This window comes from Pezoporus wallicus, unplaced genomic scaffold (genome assembly GCF_028554395.1).
Source record: "Pezoporus wallicus isolate ANWC-B61680 ecotype Strahan unplaced genomic scaffold, APGP_CSIRO_Pwel_v1 contig_7787, whole genome shotgun sequence".
Taxonomy (NCBI): Eukaryota; Metazoa; Chordata; class Aves; order Psittaciformes; family Psittacidae; genus Pezoporus; species Pezoporus wallicus.
Genome location: NW_026639382.1, coordinates 19,099 through 45,999, shown reverse-complemented (window position 1 = coordinate 45,999; position 26,901 = coordinate 19,099). Strand labels below are relative to the sequence as shown.

Genomic DNA, 26,901 nt, shown 5'->3' with positions numbered 1-26,901 from the left:
ACAGGCCTATATGGGTTTGCAAAACAAACTGGAACTGCAAAATAACTACTGAAACGTATTTCTAGAACTACAGCCTCCAGTGTCTTGCATAATAAGGGACATGATGACTTTCTGCCTGCAAGGTTATATATCATAGAGTCTAAGCTGTTCCTTCATGTCTCCTTCAGACATCTCTCCAAACGTGTCACTTTTTTCCTTCATGAGCCTGAAGATGGCAGCCAGCTGCTCCCTCTGCACCCTGTCAAGAAGAAAAGGAGAAGTAGGAATAGCCAGGCCCCAGAAGAAGGCACTTTGAGCAAGAACACCCTGGTCAAATGAAACACGAAGCCAAACACAGGTCATTTTACAAGCCTTAGTGGCTGCAGGAAATCTGCCCATGTGAGATAAGAAAGAGACAGCCTCTGGTTCTCCTTCCTCCCCCTTCCCGTTTATCTAATCATCCTGCATGTCTCTCTGTAGTTCTCTACATACGGAGATAAACCAGTGTGCTTTAACACTAGCTTTGGAGTTCCTTAGGGTTTATCTGTGCTCAAGAGTTTCAAGATAACTTGAGACATGGAATTTCCTAAGACCAACACGTCTCAATTTAGCAGACTCCATATTGAAACCGGATGGAGCTTTACCAGCACAGTGTTCTCTCATGACAGTACATAGACACAAGAGTAATTCAGGAACAGCTATTACATTTAAAACACATACCCTGCCTTAAAACTAGAGACCAGATTACTCCCAGAGTGTCCATGGCTTTAATCAGCCACTGGAGGATATGATCACAGAGAGAAATTGGCTTTGATTGGCTTCATTTGCCAATGTCAGATGGTGAGAGGGACTCGCAGCCATACCAACAATGAGGACATCCCTGCATGAGCAGAGGCTGGGCAGTGGAGCACCCAGCTCAGATTTCCATCCCTAGCAAGTCCCACAGGAGATGACCAACACCCTTGTCCCCATAATAGAGGATATGGGATATAGGATATAACTTCCCTAACCTGAAGCAGTTAACCATTGTTGCGCGTGCTGCAGCATGAAGATTGGTGTCTGCCACAGGGTTTTATCAGAGGAAGCTTTATAGATGTATTGGTCCCACATCTACTGACCATGAGTCAGGGGTACAGAAGGGTGGGCAGCACAGGAGTGTCGTTTGCTTGCAAGTGGCTCATGAACTGATGTAATGAGCTACAAAATCCTTTTTTAGGGCAAAATGAATGTGCACCCTGGCTCCAGTCCGGGCTGGCTGTGGGCTGGTACGTTCTTACTGCCAGGGAGGAGACTGCAGTATCGCTTAGCACATCTCCTATCTGACTCTCCTGTGTGAGATTAAAAGAGCTAGTGAGGCTGTGGTGCTTTATGGCTTTAATAAGGGGAAAACAGTTTCTGTTACTTCAAGGCTCATTTTGCCTCTACGTGACTGTGGGGCCAGAATTCAGCGGTAGCTCAGCAGCTCAGAGCACAGATCTGCTGCAATCCCAGCTCCTCCTGCTTGTTTAACACGTTTACACGTCCCATGGGCTAGAAAAAGAGACTCTGGCTTTCACTTCCACATAGTCACCCTTTCAAGAGTCCTCATTCCCCGTCACAGACAGCTTTTGGCATAGGATTTTAATACACTGTAATTAATCCATTTAAATGCACACCATTAGTTAACCTGAGGGAGTCTTCCTGCAATTCCCATATGGAGAAGCAGTTCTAGTACCAGGAGGGGTAGAAATACCGATTGGCAGGCAAACCCAGGATGCAATCTTTGCTCAGAAGAAGACAGAACAGTGTCAACGCATCAGAAGCAACCACACCACGACCAAGATCAATGGAGGGAGACGGTCGGGAGCAGAGGTGCCTTTGGGTGCTGAGCTCCTGCTGAGGGGGGCTCTGGATTTTGCCCTCTCCTGGGCTAAGCCCCAGCAGCAGCAGGAACAGCAGGCTGTCCCCTAGCACCATCACAGCAGGGAAAGAGCAGATTCGGGCAAAAGCAAGCTCTTTTGCCAGCTCTTTTCTATTGCAATTAAAATGCAGTTGTCCTAAGGCCAGACATACCCTGCTAATGCTGTGGGAGCCTCTGGTTATGAAAGCTCTGGTCACAGGCTGGCAAGAGCCTGGATTTGTCTGTCTCTTCTGTAATGTTTTGTGCTGGCATGGATAGCGTCCAACTGCCCTTTCCAGACGAGAGGGAGGGAGGGAAGCAGAGTTGTTAGCGATCAATATTTTATTGTAGAGGCACCAGAGGGCACGTTTCCAGTCTGGGGTGGAGAAATCCAATACACAGTTTGCCTCCTGTGGCCGAAATGCATTGCCAGCTGGGAGTGCTCCACGCAGGTCTGCATCCCTTGCTTGTTGCATCACAGACATTACAACCTTCCCAAGGGCCTGTTTCCTCACCTCCAAACCTCCAGAATCAAGATGAGGGTCAATATTTACTCTGTTTATTCAATGCGTTTTGGCTCTCCCCATAACTTTAAATAAGCCTGTGCATTTGAAAAACAAACAAAGAAGAGCTGTTACTTCTTTGTGCTACATAACGTACAACAAAGGAAGAGCAAAACAAAGATAAAGAGAGAAACAAGCCTGGGAAGGAAGATCAAGGCATCAAAACCATAAAACTGATTGCAAGAAGGAGCTTCTCCTCTCAAAGGCAACTTTGAAAACAAGCAGTGCTCCAGGCTGGGGGCTTGTTTGATGATGTGAGATCAAACCTACCCCATTCACAAGTGAAATCATTCTCTCTTCCCGTAAGCTCTGTCCTCAAAACTATTTGGTCAAACAGGATTTCACTTATTGCTGACAAAAGAGACTAGTTAAGGCTTTCAAAGCAGCCTGATTCTCCTTGCTAGGCAGTTGAATTTGCACACTGAGCTGCCTTAGGCTCTTCTTTGGCAACTCAGTCCAAGACTTTCACCATTAGCTGGAGGTTTGGGGCAGGGATCCATAGGTATGTGAAAGGAGATCTCTGTTTCAGGCACTCGTGATGATGGCAGCTGAAACCCCGAGCAGAGCTCTGCATTGGGAATGTTGCTCATTCCTCTGCGGCCAAACAAGACCAGGAACGCAGCAGAAATAAGGGAAAATCCCTGACTTTTGCCACTGGGCTGAGTCTACTGTCGAGGAAGCCAATGGAATCATTTATGGGGTAAAAGGCACAGGAGGGCAGAATGTACCTCTGCCCTAAAAGTCACATTTTGAATACAGCTCTCTCTCGAAAGATGTTATAAGCTGCTGGAGGCAGGGAGAACAAGCACAGAGCAAAGAAACTATTCAAAGGTTTATTGGACCAAACAAAGGCAATTTTTACAGATTCAAGCCACTAGAATGACAGTCCTTTGTGTAAGAGCCACCATCAGATACGGAACAAACAAAATGAACACAAGTAAAAAACACCCAGACGGCCTTTGGAGTTGAGGAAACAGTCTGGCTCGCTGCCACTAGCAAAACTCTGGACTCAACTATAGACTTTGCTCGATGTACATATTGCCACGTAACTTCAACACAACGTATATAAGGCATTCTTTGCATAGTTGGGTGCTCAGGACACAGAGTCAGCCAGCACCGAGGGGAGACAGCGGCTGGACCAGCAGGGTGGTGAAGCAGAGGGTCCAGATGTGCCTAAATTCATATGCAAAGCCCTGGACACGCTTGCAGTTGTCGGCTGGGAAGGAGCAGCCTCTTCTAAAGCTGAAGCCTCCTGCTGTTCTTTAAATGAGCCCTTTTAGGAAGAGTGTGCCAACCCCAGGTGCTGGAAAGGACAACCGTGTACAAGGTTTCAAGTATTGTCTGCATAGGAATTGAAAAGGAAAACACAAAAGCAGCTTCTTGGGTTTGTGATATGTTTGCGGCGTTAGCCAAGAGGCAGCTGTCCGGCAGTGAAAGACAAATGTCAAAGGACACATGCCCCCCCCCCCCCCAGCCTGGTGTTTTACAGAGGACTTTAGGTGTTTTAGAGAGGACTCAGACCCTCGTCTCACCCTCACAAACCAGCTGGGTTTGATTTGGAACCTGCAATGCCTGAAGGTGTTACACGTGCCCGGCCAAATTCATCTTCTACGTGTGGCAGAGCAGAGGAGCGATGCTGAGCTCTGGCTCCAGTGGGCAAGCCACAAAGCTAGCAAGAGAAGAGGGCACTGGAGCAGCAAGCAGGCAAGGGAATGGGGAAGGTGTCTCTTCCAGGACCCCCACTATCTCATCTGGAGCCAAAGGGAACCTGTGATTCTGTAGCTACCCCCTCAGGTCTCTCCTCTTGGGAAATGAAGTAAGGAAAAGCGTGAATCCAGATGTTAGCAGCAGCCAAAGTGTGGTCTCCTAAACCTGCACCACAAGCAGAACAGCTAAACTATCAATCTTTGTCACTTCTCGAGTCTTCTGCCTACAGAATCAGCTCTCAGCTAAAATAACTCCGGAAGCAAGATTTGAGTCAGTCCAGCTACCATCTGCCATCCCTTGCTTGGACCCCACTTGTTCCTTCACCCCTTGGAATAAAGCAGCTCTGTACAACAAATCACAGGCAGTTCCCACCCCCCCAGCAAGAAAGAGGAGTTTGGCCCCAGGAAGAAACAACTTTATCATCTGAAATAAGGTCCAGGCTGGTCTGGGAGAAGAGCTATGGGTTCACCCCCCTAAGAAAGGAACAGCAGAGATTTCATAGCAGGCCTAATAAGTAGTAATGAACACAACTAATAGACTTGCTGCATATTTAGTGTCCAATATGGGTTCTGTTTTGGGCACAGGGAAGAAGGTTCATCCCTGTCCCCTAAACACAACTCAAGTCACTGCTTGGGCCCAGCCCCAGTCCCTGGAGCCACACAACAGGATCTCCTCAAGCTTGACAGCACAGAAGTTTTTGAAGAACTCAACTTCGGACCAAGAGGGGATCCCAAGTTTTGAGGGTTTATGGATTTCTCTTATGGGTGTGTTTGGTTGGTTTTGGTATTTCAAGCCTTTAAAGATGCCAAGGGATGCCTTTAGGAGGAGGCTAGGGACAACTTCATATAGTCTTCAGTTCTGCAAAGAGAAAGGGAGAGAAATCATTTCAGTCATTTCACCCCTCAGGTTGGGTCATTATTATTCACACAAACAAGCAGGGGGAAAACCTCAGTGTGTGCGTTGGGAAGAAGACAAAGCAGCTTCCCACCTCAGGGCCGAACAAAGCACTGGTTGCAAACCTCACACCTCTAAGAAGGAGGCACTTTGCTTGATCAACTGCAGCAGGATAGTCACAACCCATTCAGAGGGGTAAATCCTCTCCTCTGGCACCGACAGAAGTTACAGCCCTTCTGACCTACTCATGAGAGCTGGAGAAGCCCAACTAATGGGAAGTCATCATTAACTCCTCGCTGGCCTGTGCAGAAGCTCGCTGGGCTGCCAGCACCCGTGTCCAGCCCAGATTCCTCTTCCCACCTGCAGCCAGATGAGCTGGGAATGAGTCCCAGTTTCACAGGGCAGTGTACCTGAGCAGGCTGACCCTTCTCAACCTTCCTACAGCTGTGCCTCTTTGAGGGAAGCAGGCAAAAACCCTAGACCTTCTGCAGGTCACAAGGCTTCCTGTTGATGGGAAGCTCTCCCAGTGTCCAAAGGAAGGATGCTGAGATGATCAGATGTGTTTCGTGCGTGAGGACACCCCAGGCACTCCCCGAGGTCTTGCATCATGTTGTTAGTAGAGCCAGGGCTACAAAATGGGGTTCATCATTCTCAGCTTGAAGCTTTCAGACACTCTGCCCTTACCAGCATCTCTCATGGCCCCGTCATCCACCATGACACACTGTGGACACAGAGACCTGCGCTGAGACGGACGGAAACTACAACACACATTACCTGGGCACTTACAAATACACCCAGATGCACCCCAGCCTAATTCCTCCTGAATTCAATAGGGTTCACTGTCCATAACACCTGAACTCCGTGTGAAGTCCCCTACTCCTGCCAGCCGCAGCATGAAGGCAAGTTCCAGCCTCATTTCTTCCTCTTCTGCAACAGGTTGCCTTCTCCAGCAGCATCCAAGTGCAGGACCCTGGCTGGGAGATGCAGGGTGAAGCATCACATGGGAGCGGGGTTACTCAAGGCATGCTGCAGAGACTCAGTGCCTGGCACATGAGGACAAAGAAAGGAAGTTCTCCAGAGTGGATAATCGCTCTGTGGGATTCACAGGGCTGAGGATCAGCTCATCCCGCTCAAGGCAAGCAAGTGTAATCAGATTTCATGCACGAAGGCATAAGCTCGTTGCCACAGGGCCACAGAAGGAGGGATCCCATCCAGCATGCTGCAGTTGGAGAGGGATGCAGGACGTCAGAATAGCCTCTCACAGGGATACTCACCTCCAGGACAGGGCCAGGCTCGCAGCTGGGGTGAGAGGATTGAAAACCAAGCAGGGACTTAATGGAGTATGTCTGTCAGAGCCATCAACTTCCCACCTGCACAACAGGGATACCCCTTTCTGCTCCTGGAGCAAGCTGGGAGCAGATTAGACTCAAGAGCATGACGCAGTCCATCACTGGGGACATCAGAGGGATATAACCCCCACACTGAGGAGCTCTGGCACTGCTGCCAGAGAGCATCAAAGACTTCATTAGCTTTGGGATGGAGGCTGAGAGCTTTGAGCTTGTCCTCAGCCCCTCCCTCCTTTCCATTTGCCTTCTGCAATGGAATCAGCCTGATCTTCCCCAGCAGCACAGCAATCAAAGCAGGGCAGGGGCTTCTTTTGCTGGAAGCCCATATCCTTCCTTCAGATACAGATATCCAAATATCTCTTTTTCTGGCCCAAACTGAGGACCAGGTCAGTGAATTGTATGATTTGTCTGCTGGACATGGCTCGGAGCAAGGAAGAGCTGGAGAACAAGGAGCTCAGACAAGAGCAGGTCCTGGGTTATGAGGGAGGCTCAGTACTGATGGTCTATGCTTCTCCTGAAGCATGGGAACTGAGTGTCCTTCTTGCTCCCCTTACTTCAACTCAGCCGTGGCATTGGCACAAGACTTCTTGCCTTTGAGAGCATCCCAGCAATGACAAATGGGGTGGGCTGCTGGCATTCCCGTGTGTGTTTATCCCTCATGTGTGCAAACTCCACAGCAGGTCAGGAAATTCCGTAGCCCATCCATAGCCCATAGCTTTCCAAAGAAGTCCTGACCCACCCCAAGGAGATCCCAGAGCATTCTGCTGTAAGATTACCACCTCCGGTAACCGATTCTGCCCTTCTCAGGAATAGTTTCACTCTGAAAGCTGATGCTCAGAAGTGTGGAGCGCTCCCAGCTCCTTCCCCCAGAGGAAGGTGCTCAGCTTGTGGGGCCCATCAGTCCTCTGGTTTGAACCTGGCGAGAAGGGCAGCTAGAAACCTGGCTCCAGACTCTTCTCACTCCAAGCAGGTTAGGATCAACCCCTGATGATCAAGAGCAGTGAAGAAAGGCCCTGGGCAGACCTGGCAACGGGTGGCCAAGCTCTCCTCGGGCAGGTCCCTCCCATCTCACTGCTGGGGATGGTCCCATCAATCACCACTGCTTCCCATTTCTTTATCAGGGGGGACAGCTACCATCCCATTTCTGGTAGTGACCATACCCTAGTCTTGTACAGGACAGGGGTATTGCAGGAGTAGTATGAGGAATGACGTACTAAATCTAAGCTTTCCTAGCCCCTAAAGTGTGGTGCTACTTGCTTCAGCCAACAGGTGAAACACCGAGGGAGAGCACTGAAATGCAGAACAGGGAGAGACAGTGCTTAGGAAAGAGCAGGAGAGTGAGAAGCACCAATGGGAGCTTCTGTCATCACAAATGTGAGATTCCTTCAGATACAGGGAAGCTGGAAGGAGCACTGGACCTCAGGAGATACCTCCTGCTCCTCGGGAACACCAGGACAGCAGTTGAAGCTGCTGGAGCACAACTCCCATTGCCTTTGGGATAGGGGCTGGTGAGGATTCAGTGGGGTCAGGGGCTGCAAGGGCTTCTGCCTGGGAACCACCATTGCTTCAGAGTAGAAGCTTCCCACCTTTCCCAGCCACAGCAGCGTCAGCCACACAGGTCAGAGCACAGCCAGGAGGGTGGCTCAAGCTCCTTGCCCAGCTCAGCCAAGAAGCCACGATCACCTCCTTCAGCTGTATGCCCATCCCCTTGTAACACTCCTGACCTGCCCAGCCAACACCACAGCACTGGGGAAAGCCATGGATGGGGCAGCCTGAGCTCTCCTCCAGCTCTCAGTGCCGGTGCTCCAGGTTGCTGTCTACCACTCTGCCCCAAGCCTGCTGGGATGCTCCAATTCCCCACATCCCTCGGTGCCCCCCGGCCGCAGGGCGGGCAGAGCCAGGCTCCCAGCCAGCCCAGCAGGTAGAGCACAAGCTGCCCATGCTGCACAGGAGCAAGCAGAAGCAGATGAAGACAAGTTGTGAGCGCTGGGTGAGGGACACATGGAGAAGCAGCCACAAGTGAGGACAATTTAGGACCTGAGCCAAAGGAAACCACCCAAGAGCTCAAGCAGAGTTGCTGTGTGGTCTGAAATGTCACAGCAGGGCAGGGGCAGAGATGCATCCCCCACAAAGGCTATGGGGTAGCTTGCAGAAGTTTCCTCTCTGGGACAGGAGAGGAGGAGATGGGGAAGGCGCTTCCAGGCCTCCCCTCCCTGGGTTTCCGATGGAGGCATCCTGAGTTGCTCAGCTGGGCACTCATGACTCAATGAGATGCTCTATCAATAGGGCCAGAGCTCAAGTTCTTGTAGGTCAGAGCACGTTTTCCCTGGGGATATGGAGGCAGGGAACAGCCCTGGCCCACCAGGAGACTCCCTCCTCATACAAGCAGCGCCTGGCACGTACGGAGGAAGCATCGGAGCAAGGCGAGCTCAGCAGGGACCCCCAAGCACACAGCGCCCCTTTCCCACAAGAGGCGGGGGGGAAGGTGCTGCTGCTCCCTCAGCCCAGGGCGACTATCGTGCTGCAGGAGATGAAAAGCAAATGAATAAAACCCCAAAGAAGGCCCGAACTTACCAGCTTCCCTCATCCAAAAGAAGCACCATGCTGGGCAGGACAGGAGAGGACAGCAAAGCTGCTGGGCTGGGGCTGAAGGTTAGCACAAGAGAAGGGAGGAGAAAGGGGCCCACAACCCATGCTATACAGAGGAGGGAGGGAGCAAGCAAGCAAGCAAGGGCTATGATGGCAATGGAGGGGGTGGACAGGGACAGATGCCAATGGAGAGCTCTCTTGAATTGCAACCTCCCCCAGCCCACTCCATCCACTTAGTACTGGAGGGCTGTTTGGAACAGGTCAAGGTCTGTCACCACGGTCACTAAAGCCCTGCAGGTGCTTCCTGCCCTTGTGTGCTCCAAAGCTGTCACCACAAGCATTGTCTCATTCAAAAGCAAACTGCAGCTTGAGGCTGTCCCTCAAGCCACAGCTGCATCCCCACGTGGATCTTTCCTCTCTGCCATTCCCTAGAGCCAGGGTCCATCCAGGGCACCCTTGCTTGCTGAAACTCCAGGGTCCAAGCCCAATTTCATTCAGTGCCTTGTAACCAAGAGGTACTTCGAGCCCAGCTGGGGAGGAGACAGGTTTCTATTGTTAAATTACCACCAAAAAGAGGACTGAGCATGAGATTTACAGACATCCAACACCCTCTGCATGAATTCCAGCTTACAGTTGAGCCCTGGGCTTAAACCTAGTCTGGATTCAAGCACTGTCTCCTCAATCCATGTCTGGTCAGGAGATGAGAGGAGAGGACTGAGAGCCAGGAGGAGAATTTGCCCCTAGAATGGCTCACCTGAGAGCCCATTAGCTAGGGAAACTGGGCAGACATCCATCCATCTATCCATCCATTCATCCAGCCACCCATCCATTCACCCATCCCACTCATCCATCCATCCATCCATCTAATCATGCATCTAATCTTCCATCTAATCATCCATTTAATCATCCATCCAATCCATCTATCCATCCATCCCTACTTTCTCCTCATTCCAACAGGGCTGGGCTGTGGTCTGGGGGATGATCACCTCCTCCATTCATGAGCAGTTTGGTGCCATTCACTCAGACCCACAGGCCCCAGGGGCAGGTTCTGCCTCTCCACCCTTAACCTCTTCCTAAATCCCAGAAACAAGAGAGAGGGCAGAGAGGAGAGACCTTTCCACAGAGCATCACGTGGGATCTGCTCTCCCTTCTCCAGCCAACACACCTAGTGAAGAGCAGCAGGGCCAGAGCACAGGCAGCCCAAGCTCTCGGCATCACTGGCACCAAGGAAGACTTGGCTGGAACCTGCTCTGCCTCATGGGAAGAAGGAACTGGAAGCAGAGTCCCAAGGGCATCGTTTCTCCCGGTTGTTTTCCCTTTCCCTATGAGCGGAGCCTTGCTGCAGCTGCCCGTGCTCGACACCCACCTGATCACACTCCTAACTGCACAAACCCCACCGAGCTCTTTCGTCCTCAAGGGCGGTTTGAAGAGCAGCTGCCAGAGACCACTTCCATACATCCATGTGAGCCAGGCCCTGAGGGCACCCTGGAGAGCCCTTCCTCTTCCTCACCTGAAAGAGGTGCCCAGCCAGGACAGCAGCACCTCACAGGCTCATGCCTACACAACCCAGCCCTGTCCGAGTGGGGACAAGCTGCACATTGCAGCTACAGTTGGCAATAGGTGGCCAAAAGCCTCAGGTGCAGAAGGGAAGGGTTTGGGAAATGTGCTGTGCCTGACTGAGCGCTGCCTCCTTCCCCTGCACTCTTCCCCTTCCTGCCCCAGGGGAGCAAATCTGTGCTTCAGATCTAGGAGTCCTGGTGACCCACGTCAAGCAGAGCCACCACCTGAGCAGATGTATTTGCCAACCAGATTTACTGTCCTCCTCCCTCACTGAGCACTCCTGGGTTTCCAGACTGGAGCAACCAGAAGCAGGAAGTTGTATCGCTCGGTAAAGGTCACATTCCTTCCCCTTTTAGTCCAGATTTAGCACCACTTTGAGGCCACAAGACTCAAGTGAATGCTAGGCAGGACAACCACAGCTTCTGGAGTGATGTGTGTTAGAGCAGAAGTGGATTTTTGGCTAAATAACCCAACCTGCTGCATGCCTGTCCTCTCCCGTCTGAAGTCTTAGAGAAGTCTTATTGATCTTCCTGCAACAGGCAAGGAATTCTGTCAGTGGCACCTCCAAAATTAGGGGTCCCTAAGTTAAGACTTGTTAACTACTGACCATAGAATCCCAGACTGGGTTGGGGTGGAAGGGACCTTAAAGCTCCTCCAGCTCCAACCCCTGCCACGGGCAGGGACACCTTCCACTAGAGCAGCTTGCTCCAAGCCCCTGTGTCCAACCTGATCAACACCACAGGTAGCTTCAAGGAGCTCGGGGGGACCCACTTGTGTTTCTGGGGTGCTCCTTACAAGCTGCTTCACATGGGAACCTGTTGGTCCATAGGAAGACTGTGACAAGGCTAAAAGCAAAGTCTAAGCCTGTCTCATCTTTGGCAATTCACCTTAGGAATAGATCCCCACTCCCTCAGCAGCCCTGATTTTTCAGACCAGTAAACAGAAGTGGTCGTGGGATGTCCAGCTTCAGGCATCCAACTTGGAAGAGGTGAGCGTTGGAACGTGAGAACACCCAATTCCCCCATGGAAAGCAAGATGGAGGCAGAGGGGAGAGGACTCATTCACATGAGGGAAGGAGGAGGAGGATGGAAGGGAGGTGGGACAAGCAGTCAACTGCAGCTCACAAACAAACCCTCCCCAGAAAGTGAGACCCAAAGGCAACCCCCTCCCCAGACATGAGCACATGTTACCAGTGGTACCACTACTTCTAAGCAGCAGCGTGTCCTTACCAAAAAGATTTGCAAGAATGTTTGTGGCCGAGGACCTAAGGTACTTGCTACAGAGATGTGAGATCAGAGGTCAGCTCAATCCTGCAACATAAAGGTGGCAAACCTGGGTCACAGCACAGCAGCAGCATGGTCGGGGTACATGGAGGGGGATGGCACTGCTGGGGGGGAAGGATGCAGGACTGGAGCTTACCTGGCAGCAGCCCTGCCCCTTACACCACCTGCCAGGCCTGAAATGAAAAGCTGCTGATGCTGCAGTGAAGAGGTAAGGGGGGAAATAAGCCAGCAACAGAGCAAGACAAATAAAATCACAAAGCTGCCTTGAAGAAATGAACAACACAAATATGCAAGAGGAGAAAAGGAGCAGTAGAAAAACCTCATCTGCCAATGGTCCTCTGTGTGGAAGGCTGCTGAGAGCCTCCGAAGGACACGACACTGTCCATCAGTTCTAGGTGCACTGTCCTGCCCTGGGACCACTCCACGCAGACATGAGCAGCAATGCCTGCGAGGTCCCACATGCCCAGGAAGAGCCTGTTCTATGGTCCCGAATACAAATCCCACTGCTGTCCGCAGGCAAATGTCCCCTCAGTGTCCCCAGGTGACTGCAGGAGCATTTGCTGCCACAGAGCAGCCAGCCCAAGGCCCTGCAGCCCTGAAAACCCAAGTAGTGGTTGCTGAGGTGGTTGGCATGGAGCTGCTGGTGCAAAAGGTTTGAATTTGCCTGCTGCTGCAGGTCCATCTTTGTATTGGTGCTTAGAAGGATCCTGAAAAGCAATTCCGAGTGGGCTGCATGTGCTCCTCTCACATTCACTCAGTTCATTCCACCATCACCCTCCCCCAGTGAAAAATACAGCAACACCAACAGACCTGCTTAGAGTTTTACAGGTTCGGGGCTTCAGACATGATGTAGATAGACCAAAAGGAAGAAAGCAAACCCCAGTCTTCCTGACAGCACCAATGCAGAATCGACCCCACGCCAGAGGAAACTGGAGCTCCTTTCTGTGGCTGTCCCCAGAGCACAGAGTCCTTGCACATCTTTGCTCCTGGCAGTGCTATAGGGCAGGTGAAGCCCAAGATTTAAGGACAGCTGGGAGCCCAGAAGCCAGGGCAGAAGGGGAAGACACCTCAAACCTGACCTAGGGGAGAGGTGCCCTCCATCCTTGCCTTCCCTGCTTCGGTTTTCCACTTGGTCCACGTCAGGCTGTCGTGTTTAACCCACCACACCAGCTGCAGTAGTACTGAGACTACAGCATCACAGGCAATGGGTGACAAATTCCCCCAGGTCATTCTAGGAGCTGCACAACACGGGGGGGAGAATTGGGTCCTACACACCTTGAGACAGCAACAGAGAGAACATCATCTCCCAGGCTTGTTGAGCACCACTGCAGAGGAAGGGGTATGGGGTATGGGCTGCACACATCTGCTAGGGAGCAGCCTGCCATGGAGCCTACTTGTAGGGCAAAGCCCTTGGCTGTGGGGTTTGACAGCTCTGGTTTAGTGTGGGCTCTGCATGCCTGTGGGCTGAAGGATTCCCTCTGCACATGGGCAGGCTTCACACTGGCAGCACAGACTGGCTTCACGTAGGGGTTTACAGCTTGAGATGCAAGATTGGTGTTGATTTCCCTTGAATAGGCTGGGAAATCTTGAGCTAGAAAGCTTGGTTTTGGTAAGAGGACAGGCTCTTGCTTTCTTCATGCAGGGCTCAGCAGGAAACCTTAGCAAAAGGTAGGAGATGGGCAAGTCTCCATCTCTACCAGGCCCAGTACTTGGCAAATCCCCACCACTTCCAGCTGAGGAGCCAGCCCTGGGAGCAGACATTCCCAGTGTCAGCCCCATCACAGTGAGCTCTAAAGCTCCACACTCTCTGCTCCAGTATTTCTGAGCTATGCCCATGTCCTCGCTCTGGAGGGCATCCACAGGGTGAAGGGAGGGACGCAGTTAGAGATCAGGTCAACAGATGTAAACCAACCCAGTGCTGGGATCAGGGGAACGACACCCTCTTGCATCAGCTGGAACACTGGGACTAAGCTTGCAGAGAGGGAGCTTGTGCAGCTCCAAAGGGGTATAGGGCCACAGTGCCTCCATCTCCTCAATCAGCGTGACTTTATTTGTTCTCACATCTTCCTGGGTGCCAGAGGTCTGGACCATTGAGGCCTTGAGCCCAAGGCAGCCAAGGGAAGAGAGGTCTGAGCAGACCCAGCCTGCTTCAAGGGGGTGCCTTGGGCGAGAAGAAACAGGAAACTCAACGTACCTTTGTTCTTCCTCGAGCTCTTCTTTGGTCATCATTGACTTGTACTGGTTTCCCCTCAGCTTGCCAGGACTGTATTTAAAAGAGAATGTCCCATCTGCAGCTGTGGAGGGGGGGAGACAAAGAAGAGCAAGAGATCCTGTGAGCCAGAGACCTCCAGGCACAGCCACCTCCAGCCTTGGGCTTGTTCCCTCGGAATGCTCCCTGCTCCTGCACACGCATCCCAGACACCACGGACGGCCAAACCCGCTTCCTCAGTGGGCTCCAGGCTGAGAAAGCCTGGGCAGTGTCAGGGAAGCTGTGAGGGTTGCAGTGCAGAACCAAGGTGATGATGGCCACAGGTCAGCAGGAGTCCAGGCTGCAACTCCACTGGAAGGAGCAGGGGCTGTGAGTGAGCAGCCCTGCTTGGAAGCAGATACAAGCAAATCCTGCAGCACAGAGCCATATGCCATGGCTCTCCCTGGATTCAGAGCCTTGCAGACCCAGTCTGGCTTATCAAGACGTGCTAATCCTGCCCCGATTAGCTTGCAGCATTTTCCACTCCTCCTCTCCAGACTTGCATCCCTCCTCCTGCCCTCTCCTCACCCATGGGCCCCTTCCCATGCTTGTGGCTCATGGATGGTGCCATGAGTGGAGCAGTCCTGGGCCACGGAGCTCTCCTGCGGCCCTTGACAAAGCTGGTGAGGAAAGGAGGTGCCACACTGCAAAATATGGGGCTGCAGAGCTGAGCCAAGGCAGCCCCAGGAGCATCACCACAGCTGGGTCCAAGTCATGGAATCAACCAGGTTGGAAAAGCCCTTTAAGCTCATCCAGTCCACCCTTACCCCAGCCCTGCCAAGGCCACCCCTAACCCGTGTCACTGAGGCCTCGTCCCCACGCTGTGTGAGCACTTGCAGGGACGGTGGCTGCAGCCCTGCCCTGTTCCAATGCCTGAGCACCCTCTGGGGCAGGAATTGTTCCTCAGCTCCATCTAAACCTGCCCTGGTGCAGCTTGAGGCCGTTTCCTCTTGTCCCATCCCTTGGTCCTTGGGAGCAGAGCCCAGCCCCTCCTGGCTCCATCCTCCTCTCAGGCACTTGTAGGGAGCCATCAGGTCCCCCCTGAGCCTTCTCTTCTCCATCTGACCTCCCCAGGTCCCTCAGCCCTTCCCCATCACACTTGTGCTCCAGGCCCTGCACCAGCTCCATTCCCTTCTCTGGCCCCACTCCAGCACCTCAAGGTCTTGGAGTGAGGGGCCCAGAGCCAAACACAGGATTCGAGTCCCTCCATCACCAGCCAACAGACCTGGAGAGGAAACCGAGGTCTCCTTCTCCAGGCCTGGGTGCTCTCCTGCCCTGCTCACCAGCCTCAGCCCTGTGCTAATTACAGCACCAAAGCTCACGGACTCTGAGCCAAAGCCGATCCTTTTCCAATCGGATTTTGGAGCACTGTTTGCTTTTAAATACCTCTCCCCTGCTTTATCTTCCTGCAGATGGGAGAAAACAAGAGGAGTGGAGGTCAACCCAAAGGGCAGCCCAGGAAGAGTGGCTGCTTCGGGTAGCTGCCTTTACTGGTTATCTGAGAGCTGGTTACCCGTGAGCCTCCCAAGGACTGCAGGGCTCACGTGAAGCCATCCAGCACTGCTGCTCCCACATGCCCCCAGAAACATCAGCTGCTTCCACCGACCCTCAGAGCCCTGGGGGTACTTCTAAGGGCTCCGCGAAAGGAAGATGCTGTTGTATTGTCTGCGTGGCCCTGAAGGGCTGCGTGTTATCCACAACCCAGCTAGCCAGGATGACCCCACACAGCACCAACAGGACCCCGACGGAGGGGAAACTCCTGAGAAAGGAGTGTGATCGGGTGGGTGTCGAGCACAGGCAGCTGCAGCGAGGCTCCACTCGTAGGGAAAGGGAAATCAACGGGGAGAAAGGACTGCTCCCGCTGCTGCTGTGGGACCACATTGATGAAAGCCTCTCCTCTTCCTCCTGCCCAAGGGAAAACCACCCCACGGCCCCTCTCCTCCCTTCCTCACACTCACAAGTGTTGAGCACCAGCAGCTTTCCTCTAGTTTCATAGAATCATATAAACCCCCAGACTGGTCTGGGTCTGAAGGGACCTTAGGGCTCATCCAGTTCCAGCCCTTTAAGGATTCTCTCCCTGTATCAGAGGCCAGGCGCTTCATTTAGCCCCAGGCTCGTGCCAGGGCTCCCGCAGACCTTGGGGACCCCCACGCAAGAGCCTCATTTCCCAGCTGGGGAAGGCTGAGATCTCAAGAACAAGCTGTGCAAGGCCACAGGCTCGGGACGGCGGGGCAAGGTCAGGGCTGCTGCTGCATGGAGTGTGCCTGGGGAGCGAACAGAGCCTGCTCCCTGCAGACAGCCCCATTCCCTCCCTTCTCCTCTACATCTCCATGTCCCTGATGTTCAGGAGCTTCCCTGCGAATCCCGGCTGCATTCCTGCTCACTGATCCAGGGTGTTTCACTGCTCCCCAGATCCCATCCCTGGGGAACAAAGACAAACCCCTTCCCTAGCATCTTCCCAACACAAGCACACAAATGCTCTGGTCCTGCAGCCCCAAACACTCAGCTCGGCCATATCCCACTTCCCTTGGTGGGAAAACATTCCCAGCAAGCAGACAAACAAGTCTGGTTGGCTGGAAACAAGGAGGAATGCTGCAGCTTATCAGCCCTTCAGGTGGCCAGGAAAGTGCATGGAAAGAAAATTCCAGCTGGCTGCTGCTCTGGAGGCATGAAGAGGAAGAAAAGGCGGTGAGGGTGGAACATCCTGTTTCTTACCCTGATGCGGGGCAGGAGCCGTTCCATTACCTTTGCATAGCTCGCCTGATTTCAAGGACAATTCGCATCATTTCCCTCCCATGGTTTCCTGCCAAGTGCATTGAGATTTGAGCCTTTGCCTGTCCCCAGAAGGGCACTTTCACTGCCACCCCACCAGGAGGGAGCAAGGGAAGAGGGAGGTGAGGAAGCCGCCCACCTCCCTGCCCACGCGTTGTGCTTAAAGGAGCCCGTGTGTGGCTTTGGAAAGCCCTGGTTGTTTTCTGAGCTCAGGAACTTTCTTTGCAGACCGAAATCCAGCTTCAGGAAACACACGGGAAAGGGGAGGCTGGGTCTTTGCGTCAAGTGCAAAACCACTGCAGAAAGAAGTGACCTGCTCCGAGCCTCTGTGAGCTCACGCTACCACCACTTTTGTGTTTCATCCCTCTGCCTCAGCTGGTGGAAGCAGCCCCTTTCCTCTCATCCTGCTCCCAGCCAGCCTTGGTACCCGCAGTGGGGACACGAGGCCACCACAGCAGCATCCTGGCCTGGTGGTCCCCATGAGCCCAAGGGGAATCTCGACTGTGCAGCAGCTTGAGTTGGGCCGGGACCATGAGGCACAGGAGAGGCAGAAGGAAGGAGTGAGGTTGCTCCCTACCAAAGCCAGGGCACTGTTATTACCCCACCTGTCTCCTCCTCAGGCTGAGCCATCTCTCTAACCAGTGCCGCTATGAAACCCTTCAGAAATGATGTAAATAAGTCAGGAGAGGAGCCCATGGCCGTCTGCAGGAGATGCTGGGGGAGGATGCTGGACTTAGCCACCACTCATGGATGGGGACTGTCACCAATCCCAAGCCACAGCCACTTTGGGATGATGCACAGCAGTGCTGGGGCAGCCCTGAAACAGCTGAACTGAAGGAGGCAGAGCAGTGCTACTGAGCGTCCCTTTGGCAGGATATGTCCATCGCTCCTCAAAGCAAGTCCTGCATGGGAACAGGCCTGATTACCAGTGCCTAAGGGGGCGGAATAAGAGTCTTTTGGGAACCTCATCTCCAAAGGTGCTTCCCCCCCTTGTGGACACAGCCCCAGGATTCAGATTTGATTCTCTGTGGCATCAGGGATAATCCTCCCGAGCCAGGGGATTGGCCACAAATGGGAAGTGGGGCAGGGAAGGGGGAGCACCCCAAGCTCCACGGCTGCCACAGCCACCCCAAAGGGGGTTCCTGGGCACATCCCTGCATCTCCGCTCAGGAGAGCGACGTCCCCTCCAGCCACGCTCCTGCCTGGCACCATCTGCTGCATCTCCCAGCACAGCAGTTGTCACTACAATTACTCAATCATTTTCCAATCAACTAATTGGCTCATCAGTTAAACAGGGCTCTGGCTAAAGCCCCTGGAGAGCCTCCTGGATGTGAGCAAAGAGCTTCTGGGGCAGCTTCATCTCAAAGCTCCCCCCATGGCAAACAGCCCAAGGGCACGTGGAGAAGCAAAGGGGAGGAATTTCCTCTCTGTTTCCTGGAGGAAGGAGACCATCCCCAAGCACGTGGGGCTGCAGCCCCTCAGCCCCATCTGTAGCCTCCCTGCACGGTGCTGGCTTGCTTGGCACTCACCATCCTCATCCTCCGGCTCCCTCACCACCAGCTTCTCTTTTTCCAGGTCCAGATCTTCCCCCTGGAGGAGTTAAAACCAGAGCAGGTGATGAGGAGAAGGTGCTCTGCTAAATACCCCCTGCTTGGTCAGGGCAGGGCGGCAGAGCCTGTGCTGAGGGCTGGGTACCCCCTCCCTGCCTCCTCCATGGAGCAGGCCAAGAGGATGCTTGCTAACGAAAGAGGTTCATTGGGCTGCTTTCCTCCACCAGAACCTGCTCTCCTGGTGGCCCCAGGCACAGCCTCGTGCCCCAGCACCCTCGTGGGCTGCCCCACGACCAGCACAAAGTCATGCAAGCTGCAAGCAGGGAGGGAAAGGAGCGCTCCAGCTCTGGAGATAAGACAAGGATACATGGCAATGCCCCCGTGTATGTGCTTTCCTCCTGCAAAGCCCCCTGTGCGCCAAGCCTGGAGGCAAACAGCACCCGGGAGGATCCATCCTGCATCCACTCTTGCTCTGGGCATCCCATTCAAAGTAATGGGGCTGGTGGGCAAAGGGCAAAGGACGTGGGAGAGAAGGGAAGGAGCAGGGAGCCACCACACTGCCAAGGGGGAAAGGAAGATGATCGCTGAGGGAAAGGAAGATGCTCCAAGCAGGACCCTGCAGGGAGCTGAGCTTTGCAGGGCCGGGCTTTAGATGCACCGCTGGAGCCTGACCCTGCTCTGGGTGCGTTTGTCACCAGTGAGGAATGCGCGTTGTTCACAGGCATTTGGCTGCTCCTCACCAGCCTCCTGTGGGGCTCCCCAGAAGGACCCCCACCTCCTGCAGCCACGCTTCCAAACATGGGCACTTCCCACCGGACACCCAGGCTCTCCCCTGGGAGGGCTGGGAGCTGGGAAGCACCCAAAGGAGAGGCCTCAGGGAGGGAGCAGGAGAGGATGCTCAGCCCTGGCCCTGGGGACGTGGCCAAGAGCCCAGGGCAGCGGCTCCCCATTGGATCCGTCTCTCCCTGTGAGGCAGGAAGTCCCCTGGGAGACCCGGCCCTCCAGGAGCTGGCACAATCAGGGGTATTTTAGGCTGTTTCCTGCCTGGGCATTAGGAACCGAGCACTTCTGAGCGTTTAACAGTGGAAGCAAGTGGGAAATGTGGGTTCCAAAGCTCCAAGGAAGGAAAATCCTTCCCCCAGGATCCACGCGCTGCTCCCTGCACATCCCCATTTTCACCTGGGGCTCTGTTTCTCTCTGTTCAAAATGGACTGAGCCATTAAAAACTACCCTCGGGGCAGCAGAACAGGCAACTTTTGCACCCCCATCCCTGCCATGGCCACTGCTACCCTGGGACAACGTCCCCCCCATGCAGCTTGTGCCACCCTCCCCAGGCCACCCCGTCCCACACACCTCTGCCTTGCTGGGAAGTGCTGTGTGGTCTCCTGCACCCTCCGCTTGTCCCGGCTGCCCGGGGCTGGACCCAGCTGAGGCTCCCAAAGGTGGTGTCTGGAAAGAGAGAGAAGCTTTGAGCACAAACAGCCCGGGCTCAGCCCCGGCAGCATCAGCACACAGGAAGAAACCCCTGGCTGTGGCCCTGCTGCGGCACCTGAGCCCATCCTGCCTCCGGTCCGTGGGCCAAGCCATGGTGCTGCATGGAGTGAGGGACACCAGAGCCCTCCCCTGCCCAGCCCTGGAGCCAGGGTTTGGAGCTCCTGAGCTGCCCATTGCCTGCGGGACCAGGAGCCACTGGTGATGGGAGCAGCTCAGGGCTACAGGAGGGGAGAGCAGAGGAACAGCGCAGTGTGTGCTCTGTTAATGCCTGCAGCGCCTGCTCTGCCCGAGCTGCAGGGCAACAACCCCCCAAAACCCCCTGGTACCCCACTGCAATCCCACAGCTGCCCTCAGCCCCACATCAGCTCAAATCCTTCCTCCCCCTGCCTTCTCCCAGCACTTCCCAGCTGAGCCCTTCCCTGCTGTCTGAAGGGGGACAGGTATGGGCAGGGAGCAGGGATGTGGTGCCCCTGCACTGCGAGCAGCCTCCGGGCTGGCTTGGAAAACCGGCATCCCAACACCCTCAGGAGCCTGCCCCAGAGGTCAGGGCTCCTGAGCCCTCCTATGGCTGGTGGATGCTGCTGCGCTGTCTCCATCAGCCGTGGGGCAGGAGCAGCTGAGCTGGGGGCTGCTGTGCGCCGTGGGATGCTCTGTGAGAGGAGGGCAGGCACAACATGAGAGGGAGGGTGTTCTGCAGCGCTGGGAGGTGTGAGCTCAAGAGCCCATCCCAGCACCCCAGACACTGCTCCTCTGCAAGGAACACAGCCCAGGGCAGTGCAGGGAGGCATGAGTGGTGGGGAGTGAGGGGAGCGAGGACCAGAGCCAGGTGAGCTGCTGGAGGCTCATGGAACCATGAGCCCTTTAAGCTCATCAGGTCCAACCCTTACCCCAGCCCTGCCAAGGCCACCCCTAACCCATGGCACTGAGGCCTCGTCTCCACACTGTGAGCACTCACAGGGACCGTGACTGCAGCCCTGCCCTGGGCAGCCTGTTCCCTAATGCTTGTGAATCACAGACAGAGCCTGAGGGGGGCTTGGGAAAGGGCAGTGCCCACCTCCGCAGGGCTCCCATTGAGCAAGCGTTCACCTTTAACACCAACGCAGCAAGTGAGCTGGGCTGTGCTCCCAGCCCCGGCACTGAGGCACTTGTGGGATCATCAGGAACGGGCTCTTGCCCTTTAGCTCCCACGGCCAACGAGCGAGACGAAGCCAACTGCAACAGGGATAGCGTTGGAGCAAAGCAAAGGGCAACACCTCCGGGGACATTGTGGGCACAGGCAGCCCCGAGTCTCCCAGGGGAATCAGCCTTGGCATTGCATCCCCAGCATCCCCCTCGCGGTCACCTCGCCAGCCCGCTCCCAGCCCCACACATCACAGCAGCAGCTGGGGTTTAGCTCATTTCTGGCTGCTTCCTCCCCACTTCCTCCCCCCCCCTCCCATCACGAACCCCTCTGAGCAATGGGTTTCCCTCATGAGGGCACAAGGAGGCCATGGGGCAGACGTGTCCCTCTCCCCTTCCTTAGTCGCAGGGACAGCCCTGGCACTTATGGCCAGGATGGAGACAAAGCAGTGTCCTGCTTGAGCTCCAGGAAAAGGGAATATCCCAGGCTGCAAAAGCAGGGGGAGAAAATTATCTTGGATTAAACTCCTGGGCCCCATGTGTTGCCATTTATGGCTGCACTTTCTGCTCCAAGCCTGATGCAAGACGTTGCAAGAGGGAAAGCAAGCAGCCAGGAGCAGGGCAGCCAGCAAGGGAAATGCCAGGAGGAGAAAGGGAAGGAAGAAGCCTTTAAAAGAATACATACTAATGCTGGGCAGCTGAGAAAAGCATCTCATGGGCAGCCTGTTCCAATGCCTGAGCACCCTTTGAGAAAGGAATTGATCCTTGTCTCCATCTAAACCTCCCCTGGCACAGGTTGAGGCCGAAGAGAGTGAGGAGGCAGAGTCCTCATGGGCTCTGCTCCAGCAGCACATCGCAGGCTCCCGAGGCTGTACCCAGCCCAGAAGGGACTGGGTAGGAGCAGGACCTCCTGGATCCACTGTACGGACACAACATAAAGCCCCATTGCAACCATCCCAGCCCCAGCCCCATGCCTGGCCTGCAGGGGAGGACACATGCTGCAGCTGCTGCGAGAGACAATGCTTTCATTATCAGCACAGACCGCTCTGGGCGAGAGCTGGGGAGCATCTGAGCACTTACGGGTCCTGTGGAGAGCCCCACATCCTGCTGGCAGGGGTCTGTGGTGCTGCCAAGGCTGTGGTGGAGGGGGCACATCACTGCATCCCTCCCCACCACTGCAGAGCTGCTGCCCCAGCCCTGTGGCACGGCAGAGGCAGAGGCAGAGCTGCCAATTGAAGCCAGACTGATCAGACACCCTCTCCCCGCGGGCACTGGGAAGGCAGGCGGGAGGGGAGATGCTGACTTCTTCAATGTAGAGGGTCCCTGCTGCGTGCTTCTGCTGCCTGGGGTGTCCAGGGGCACCAGGAGCCCCCAGGAAGGGCCAGATGGGGTGGGGGACACAGGCAGCAGGAGCTCTGCAGAAGATGCAAGGACATCCCCTTGGTGCCTTTGCTGTCCAGCCCCACTGTCACCCCCTGGACCTGTCTCTGTTTGAAGCCACCGTCTGCAGTTAACCCTTGGCAAAGCAGCCAGGCTGCCCGCTCACCCTCCCTGTGGCATCCCAGGGGAGGCGATGCAGGATGGCACCATGGCAAACCCTGTCCCTGCCATCTGCCATTCCCAGCCCAGAGCTCCTCGTTCCAGCACTGAGGCTTTCTGACCGTTTCCCAGCAGAACCAGCCTGAGCAGCTCCAGCAACACTGCAGTTCCCACCCAACAACTCATTAGGGATCGCTTCGACAGCGCTGCCTCCACCATTCCCAAGCCGGGAATGGGGATGCGAACAGACAGTGACATGTTAACTACTCAGTGATGGAAGCCAGCAGAGACAAGGGGAACCGCTACCCGCAGCTCATGGGAACAAGGACCCCTGGGCTTCTTTCCCTGCTCTGCCAGTGCTTCATTGGCTAGCCATGGGCACGATGATGCGGAGGGGCTGGGAAGGCCTGCCCCACACACTTTACCTGCTGGCTTCACATCTCAGGCTGCCCTTGCAGGAGGTGGGAGCAGGAGGGAGGCTGAAACAGCCCCAGCAGATGCTGATTTGCACAGGCAGGGAGAAGGGAAGGGAGGAGGCCGTGGGGTGGGCAGCTCCAGCCATTAAACACAGCCAGACTGCTCTCCCTGAGCGGGTTCATCCATCAGCGTTTGGCTGAGTGGTGACCGGCTGCAGTGACTCCAGACCAGGCTGGTGCAGTCTGTGCTGAGCAAACAGGAGGCGATGAAAAGGGCAGAAAGCTCTCTGGGTGCCCAGCACAGCTTGCGAATGTGCTGATGTCCCCAGCCCGGAGCCTGCAGGAGCCTCTCTGCTGAGTCACAGCAGGGACTGCAGCCTGCAGCCGAGCCAAGGCAGGGTCCACAGGACACGTTTCCATGTCAGCTGCCTGCACAGCTCTGCCCAAGGCCGGTCCCATCCCTGCCTGCCACATCTGCCAGGAGCAGGAGGAAGCACCTTGGAGGATGTCTGCAGGGAGCAAACCCTGGGGAGACAACACAGAGCTCCCCTGCTCTGCCCATGGGATCTGCCCTGGCTCAGCACTGGGAGCGCTGCTCACAGGAGCGGTGCCTGCTGGACACCACGTACACCCTGCACCAGCAGCCCCTGCCCGTGCCAAGCGTCCTGGCAGCTGCTGCATCACGAGGGACCAGCGCTCCCAAACACTTACTCAGCAGCAGGAAGCATCCCTCCGCCTTCTCGCCCTCTCCATCACCCCCCAGGTCCCAGCCGCTGCCTGGCCCCTGCCCAAATTGATGCTGCTCAGGTCCAGGGTGACATCCTGCTACAGCGAGGTCACAGATCCCAGGCCAGGACCCTCCTTGGCCCTGGTGTCCCCTTTGCTCTGCTCTAAGAGGGGCTGAGGGGAGTGCAGCAGAGACCCTCCCCATCCCACGGAGCCCAGGGAGGCTCCTGGAGGACACACAATTCCCTGTGCCTTGGGTAAGGGCTCACCCCTGGGTGGGCAAAGCCCTGTTACCACACGTGTTCCTGAGAGGGGAGAGGTAAAGGAGCTGAGCCCATCTCTGAAGGCAGCAAGTGCCTGTTCAAAGCAGGGCTGAAGAGTAGACAGAGGGGAGAAAAACATTCCCAAGACTCTCACTGCAAGAAAGCAGAGGAACCGGTGAGCTCTGGCAGCGCTGGATTGGGCCATCTGCCCCAGCGTGGTGCTGTGCTCCATCAGAGAACACCGGCTGCACGCCAGGCCCTGCAGCAGCTCCAGTGGGGTGGCCAGATTTGGTGCTCAGCTGGCTGAGGGTAGCCCGGAGGCTCGCCAGCTTGCCAGAGACCCTGGCACTCCTAGGCACCAATAAATCACCAGGCAGAGGGGCGGATGGCTGCCAGGCCACTGGGACAGGGAAGGGGCCTGGATCCATAGCCAAGGGGTGCCAGGAAGGGGAGACTGGGAGCCCGGAGGCTCAGAAATGACAAGGGGAGGTGATGGGGAGCACAGGGTGCCACGTCTCAGCCCTGAGGCTGGGCTCTGCGGTGCAGAGCAGGGTGCGGAGCCCCTGGGACCTGTCCGGTGAGTCAGTGGTGATGCTGCCCGAGGCGAGGGCTGCTGCAGGCAGCTGCTGAGGATTACAAGTGCTGCTAAGAATAGCCAGCAGGGCCCCAGCACACGGCCAGGCCACGCATCCACCGCTCCCGCATTCCTGAGCCGCTTCCTCCCATCGGGGCATTGGTGCCGGGAGAAGGGCACCAACGCGGGGAGCTGGGGCTCCTCGGGTTGCCCCCGAGTCCCGCGGAGCAGGGCAAGGGCAGAGCAGGCTCTTCCCAGGGTCGCCCTTTGATTCGTAAAGAGGATCCGGCGCGGGAGGAGGATTTACCGGTGTTTATGGGCACCGCTGCTCCTCCGGCCCCCCCAGCCCAGCGGGAGTCAGACCTCGGGGTCAGCGTCCCGCTGGGGCTGGGAGGGGAGGGGGAAGGCGGGGACCAGGCAGGCAGGGACCGGGTTCAGGCACCGGTGCTGGCAAGGGGACAGTTTGCTGCGAGCCACTGAACGGGGCTGCGGACGGGGAGAGCAAACACCCACACCCACCCCAGCACCTGGGTTAGCTCCTGGGAGAAGGGAAAGGCTCCCAAGGGCTGGATGCGCAGCCGGGAGAGGCGCGCACTGACACAGCTTCCCCCCCCTCCCCCGAAACCCTCGCTATCTCGACCGGTTTCAAGAGCATTCCTTGGGAGGCGGCGGTGGAAACGAGCCCGAAACACCCCCCCCGCTGCCGCCCTCGGGACAACGGGCTTGTTCCACCGGGGCCGAAACCCGGCTCTGTGCTCCCCCCCCGGCCCCCGGGAACGGGCACTGCTGCGGCCGGGGGGGGGGGACCCGGCCTCTGCACGGGCTGCGGGCGGCTCCGCAGGGACCCGGCCTTACCTTGCTCTGAGCATCCTGGCGGGGCTCGGGCTCCCGGGGCTCGGTGAGCGGCTCCCGGGGGATGCTCTCGGCCGCCGCGGGGCTGGGCTCGGCCGCGGGGCTGGGCTCGGCCGCGGGGCTCGGCTCCTCTGCCGCCTCCTTCCGCTCCTCGGCCGCCCCGACCTCCTCCACCGGCAGCCGCTCCCCGCCGGCCTCCGGCCCCGCTCCCGCCGCCGCTTGCTCCCCGGGGCCGCTCTCCCGAGCCGGTTCGGCTGCCGCCGGCTCCCGGGGCCGCTCCCCCTCTGCTCCCCGCAGCCTCACGAAGACGGAGGCGAGGACGAGGGCCAGGACGGTGAAGAGCAGCGGGACGGCCAGGTACAAGTCCACGGCCACGTCCATCCCGCTCTGCTGCCGGAGCCCGTCCGACCCGACTGCGCGGCCACCGCGCTGGGGCTGCGGCGGGGCTGGGCAGGCTCCGAGACGGCTTTACCCGGCGTCATCTGCCCGGGCCCTGCCCACAGCCCGGCCCCCCCCGCACCGAGCCGGCAGCCAGAGCGATGCCCCCGCTCCAGAGGCTGCGCTGCGAGCAGCCCGGCTCTGCTATGTGCAAGTGTCGGGCTTGGCACAGGAGGCTCCTCCGTTGACATTGTCCTCTCCCCAACACGGCACCTCCAGACGGTTCTGCACACTCATGGGGTCATCGCAGGGTCCCAGACTGGGAGGGACCTGAAGGATAACGGGGTCCAACCTTTCCCGGTGAAGCACGGGATCATCACAAAATGGACTGGGTTGGAAGGGACCTTAAAGCTCCTCCAGCTCCAACCCCTGCCACGGGCAGGGACACCTTCCACTAGAGCAGCTTGCTCCAAGCCCCTGTGTCCAACCTGGCCTTGAACACTGCCAGGGATGGGGCAGCCACAGCTTCTCTGGGCACCCTGTGCCAGCACCTCAGCACCCTCACAGGGAAGAGCTTCTGCCTAAGAGCTCATCTCAGTCTCCCCTCTGCCAGCATGACCCAGACTCGATGGCCCAGCACCCTGCCCAGCTGAATTTTAAGTGTGTCCAGTGCTGGGAAGTCCACCACTTCCTTGGGGAGATTATTCCAGTGACTGCTTGTTCTCAGTGTGAAAAACTTCCCCGTTGCATCCAGCAAAATCTCCCCAGGAGTAACTTGTCTCCATCACCCCTCCACTTCTCCATGGGGCTCCTTGCAAAAAGGGAGTCTCCATCTTTTGTAGCCATCCTTTAAACACTTGGGAACTCTCTACCTTAGAATTGTCTCTGTCTCCTCAGCTCTGCATCCTGGGATGCACCCACAGCCTGGCAAGCTCAGCATAACTGCAGGGAGCCCTATGCACGTTTGCGTGTCCACTGCCCCCCTTGCAGCACTTCGAGAGCATTTACATCCACCCCACGCTTCATCACATCCTTCCTCCATCCCCAGGAGCTGCAGGAGGTATTTACTGGTGGTACCCACCACAAAAGTGGGTGCTGAGAGCAGCTGGGCTGCAAGAGCCTCCCCCAAGCACCCCACTGCCAGGGTGTCCCCAAAGCCAGGCTGTACCC

The 26,901-nt window shown here is 56.2% G+C and overlaps 1 protein-coding gene across 3 annotated transcripts; it reads right to left on the bottom strand.

Moving 5' to 3' along the window:
* Positions 1-110: 110 nt before the first annotated feature.
* MXRA7 (matrix remodeling associated 7) lies at positions 111-25,916 on the bottom strand. 3 transcript variants are annotated; one of them, XM_057414595.1, is made up of 5 exons: positions 25,246-25,916; positions 19,724-19,819; positions 18,350-18,410; positions 13,995-14,094; positions 111-238 (listed from the first exon to the last, which is right to left on the bottom strand). In XM_057414595.1, exons 1-5 carry the CDS (start codon positions 25,732-25,734, stop codon positions 124-126), a joined length of 861 nt encoding a protein of 286 aa, XP_057270578.1. In that variant the 5' UTR covers positions 25,735-25,916; the 3' UTR covers positions 111-123. The 3 variants fall into 3 exon arrangements, 1 of the variants encoding a protein (XP_057270578.1); XR_008972807.1 differs by lacking the exons at positions 111-238; positions 19,724-19,819; positions 25,246-25,916 and adding exons at positions 4,857-4,986; positions 11,747-11,827 and having other exon boundaries at positions 18,350-18,490; XR_008972806.1 differs by lacking the exons at positions 111-238; positions 19,724-19,819; positions 25,246-25,916 and adding an exon at positions 4,857-4,986 and having other exon boundaries at positions 18,350-18,489.
* Between the last annotated feature and the right edge of the window lie 985 nt (positions 25,917-26,901).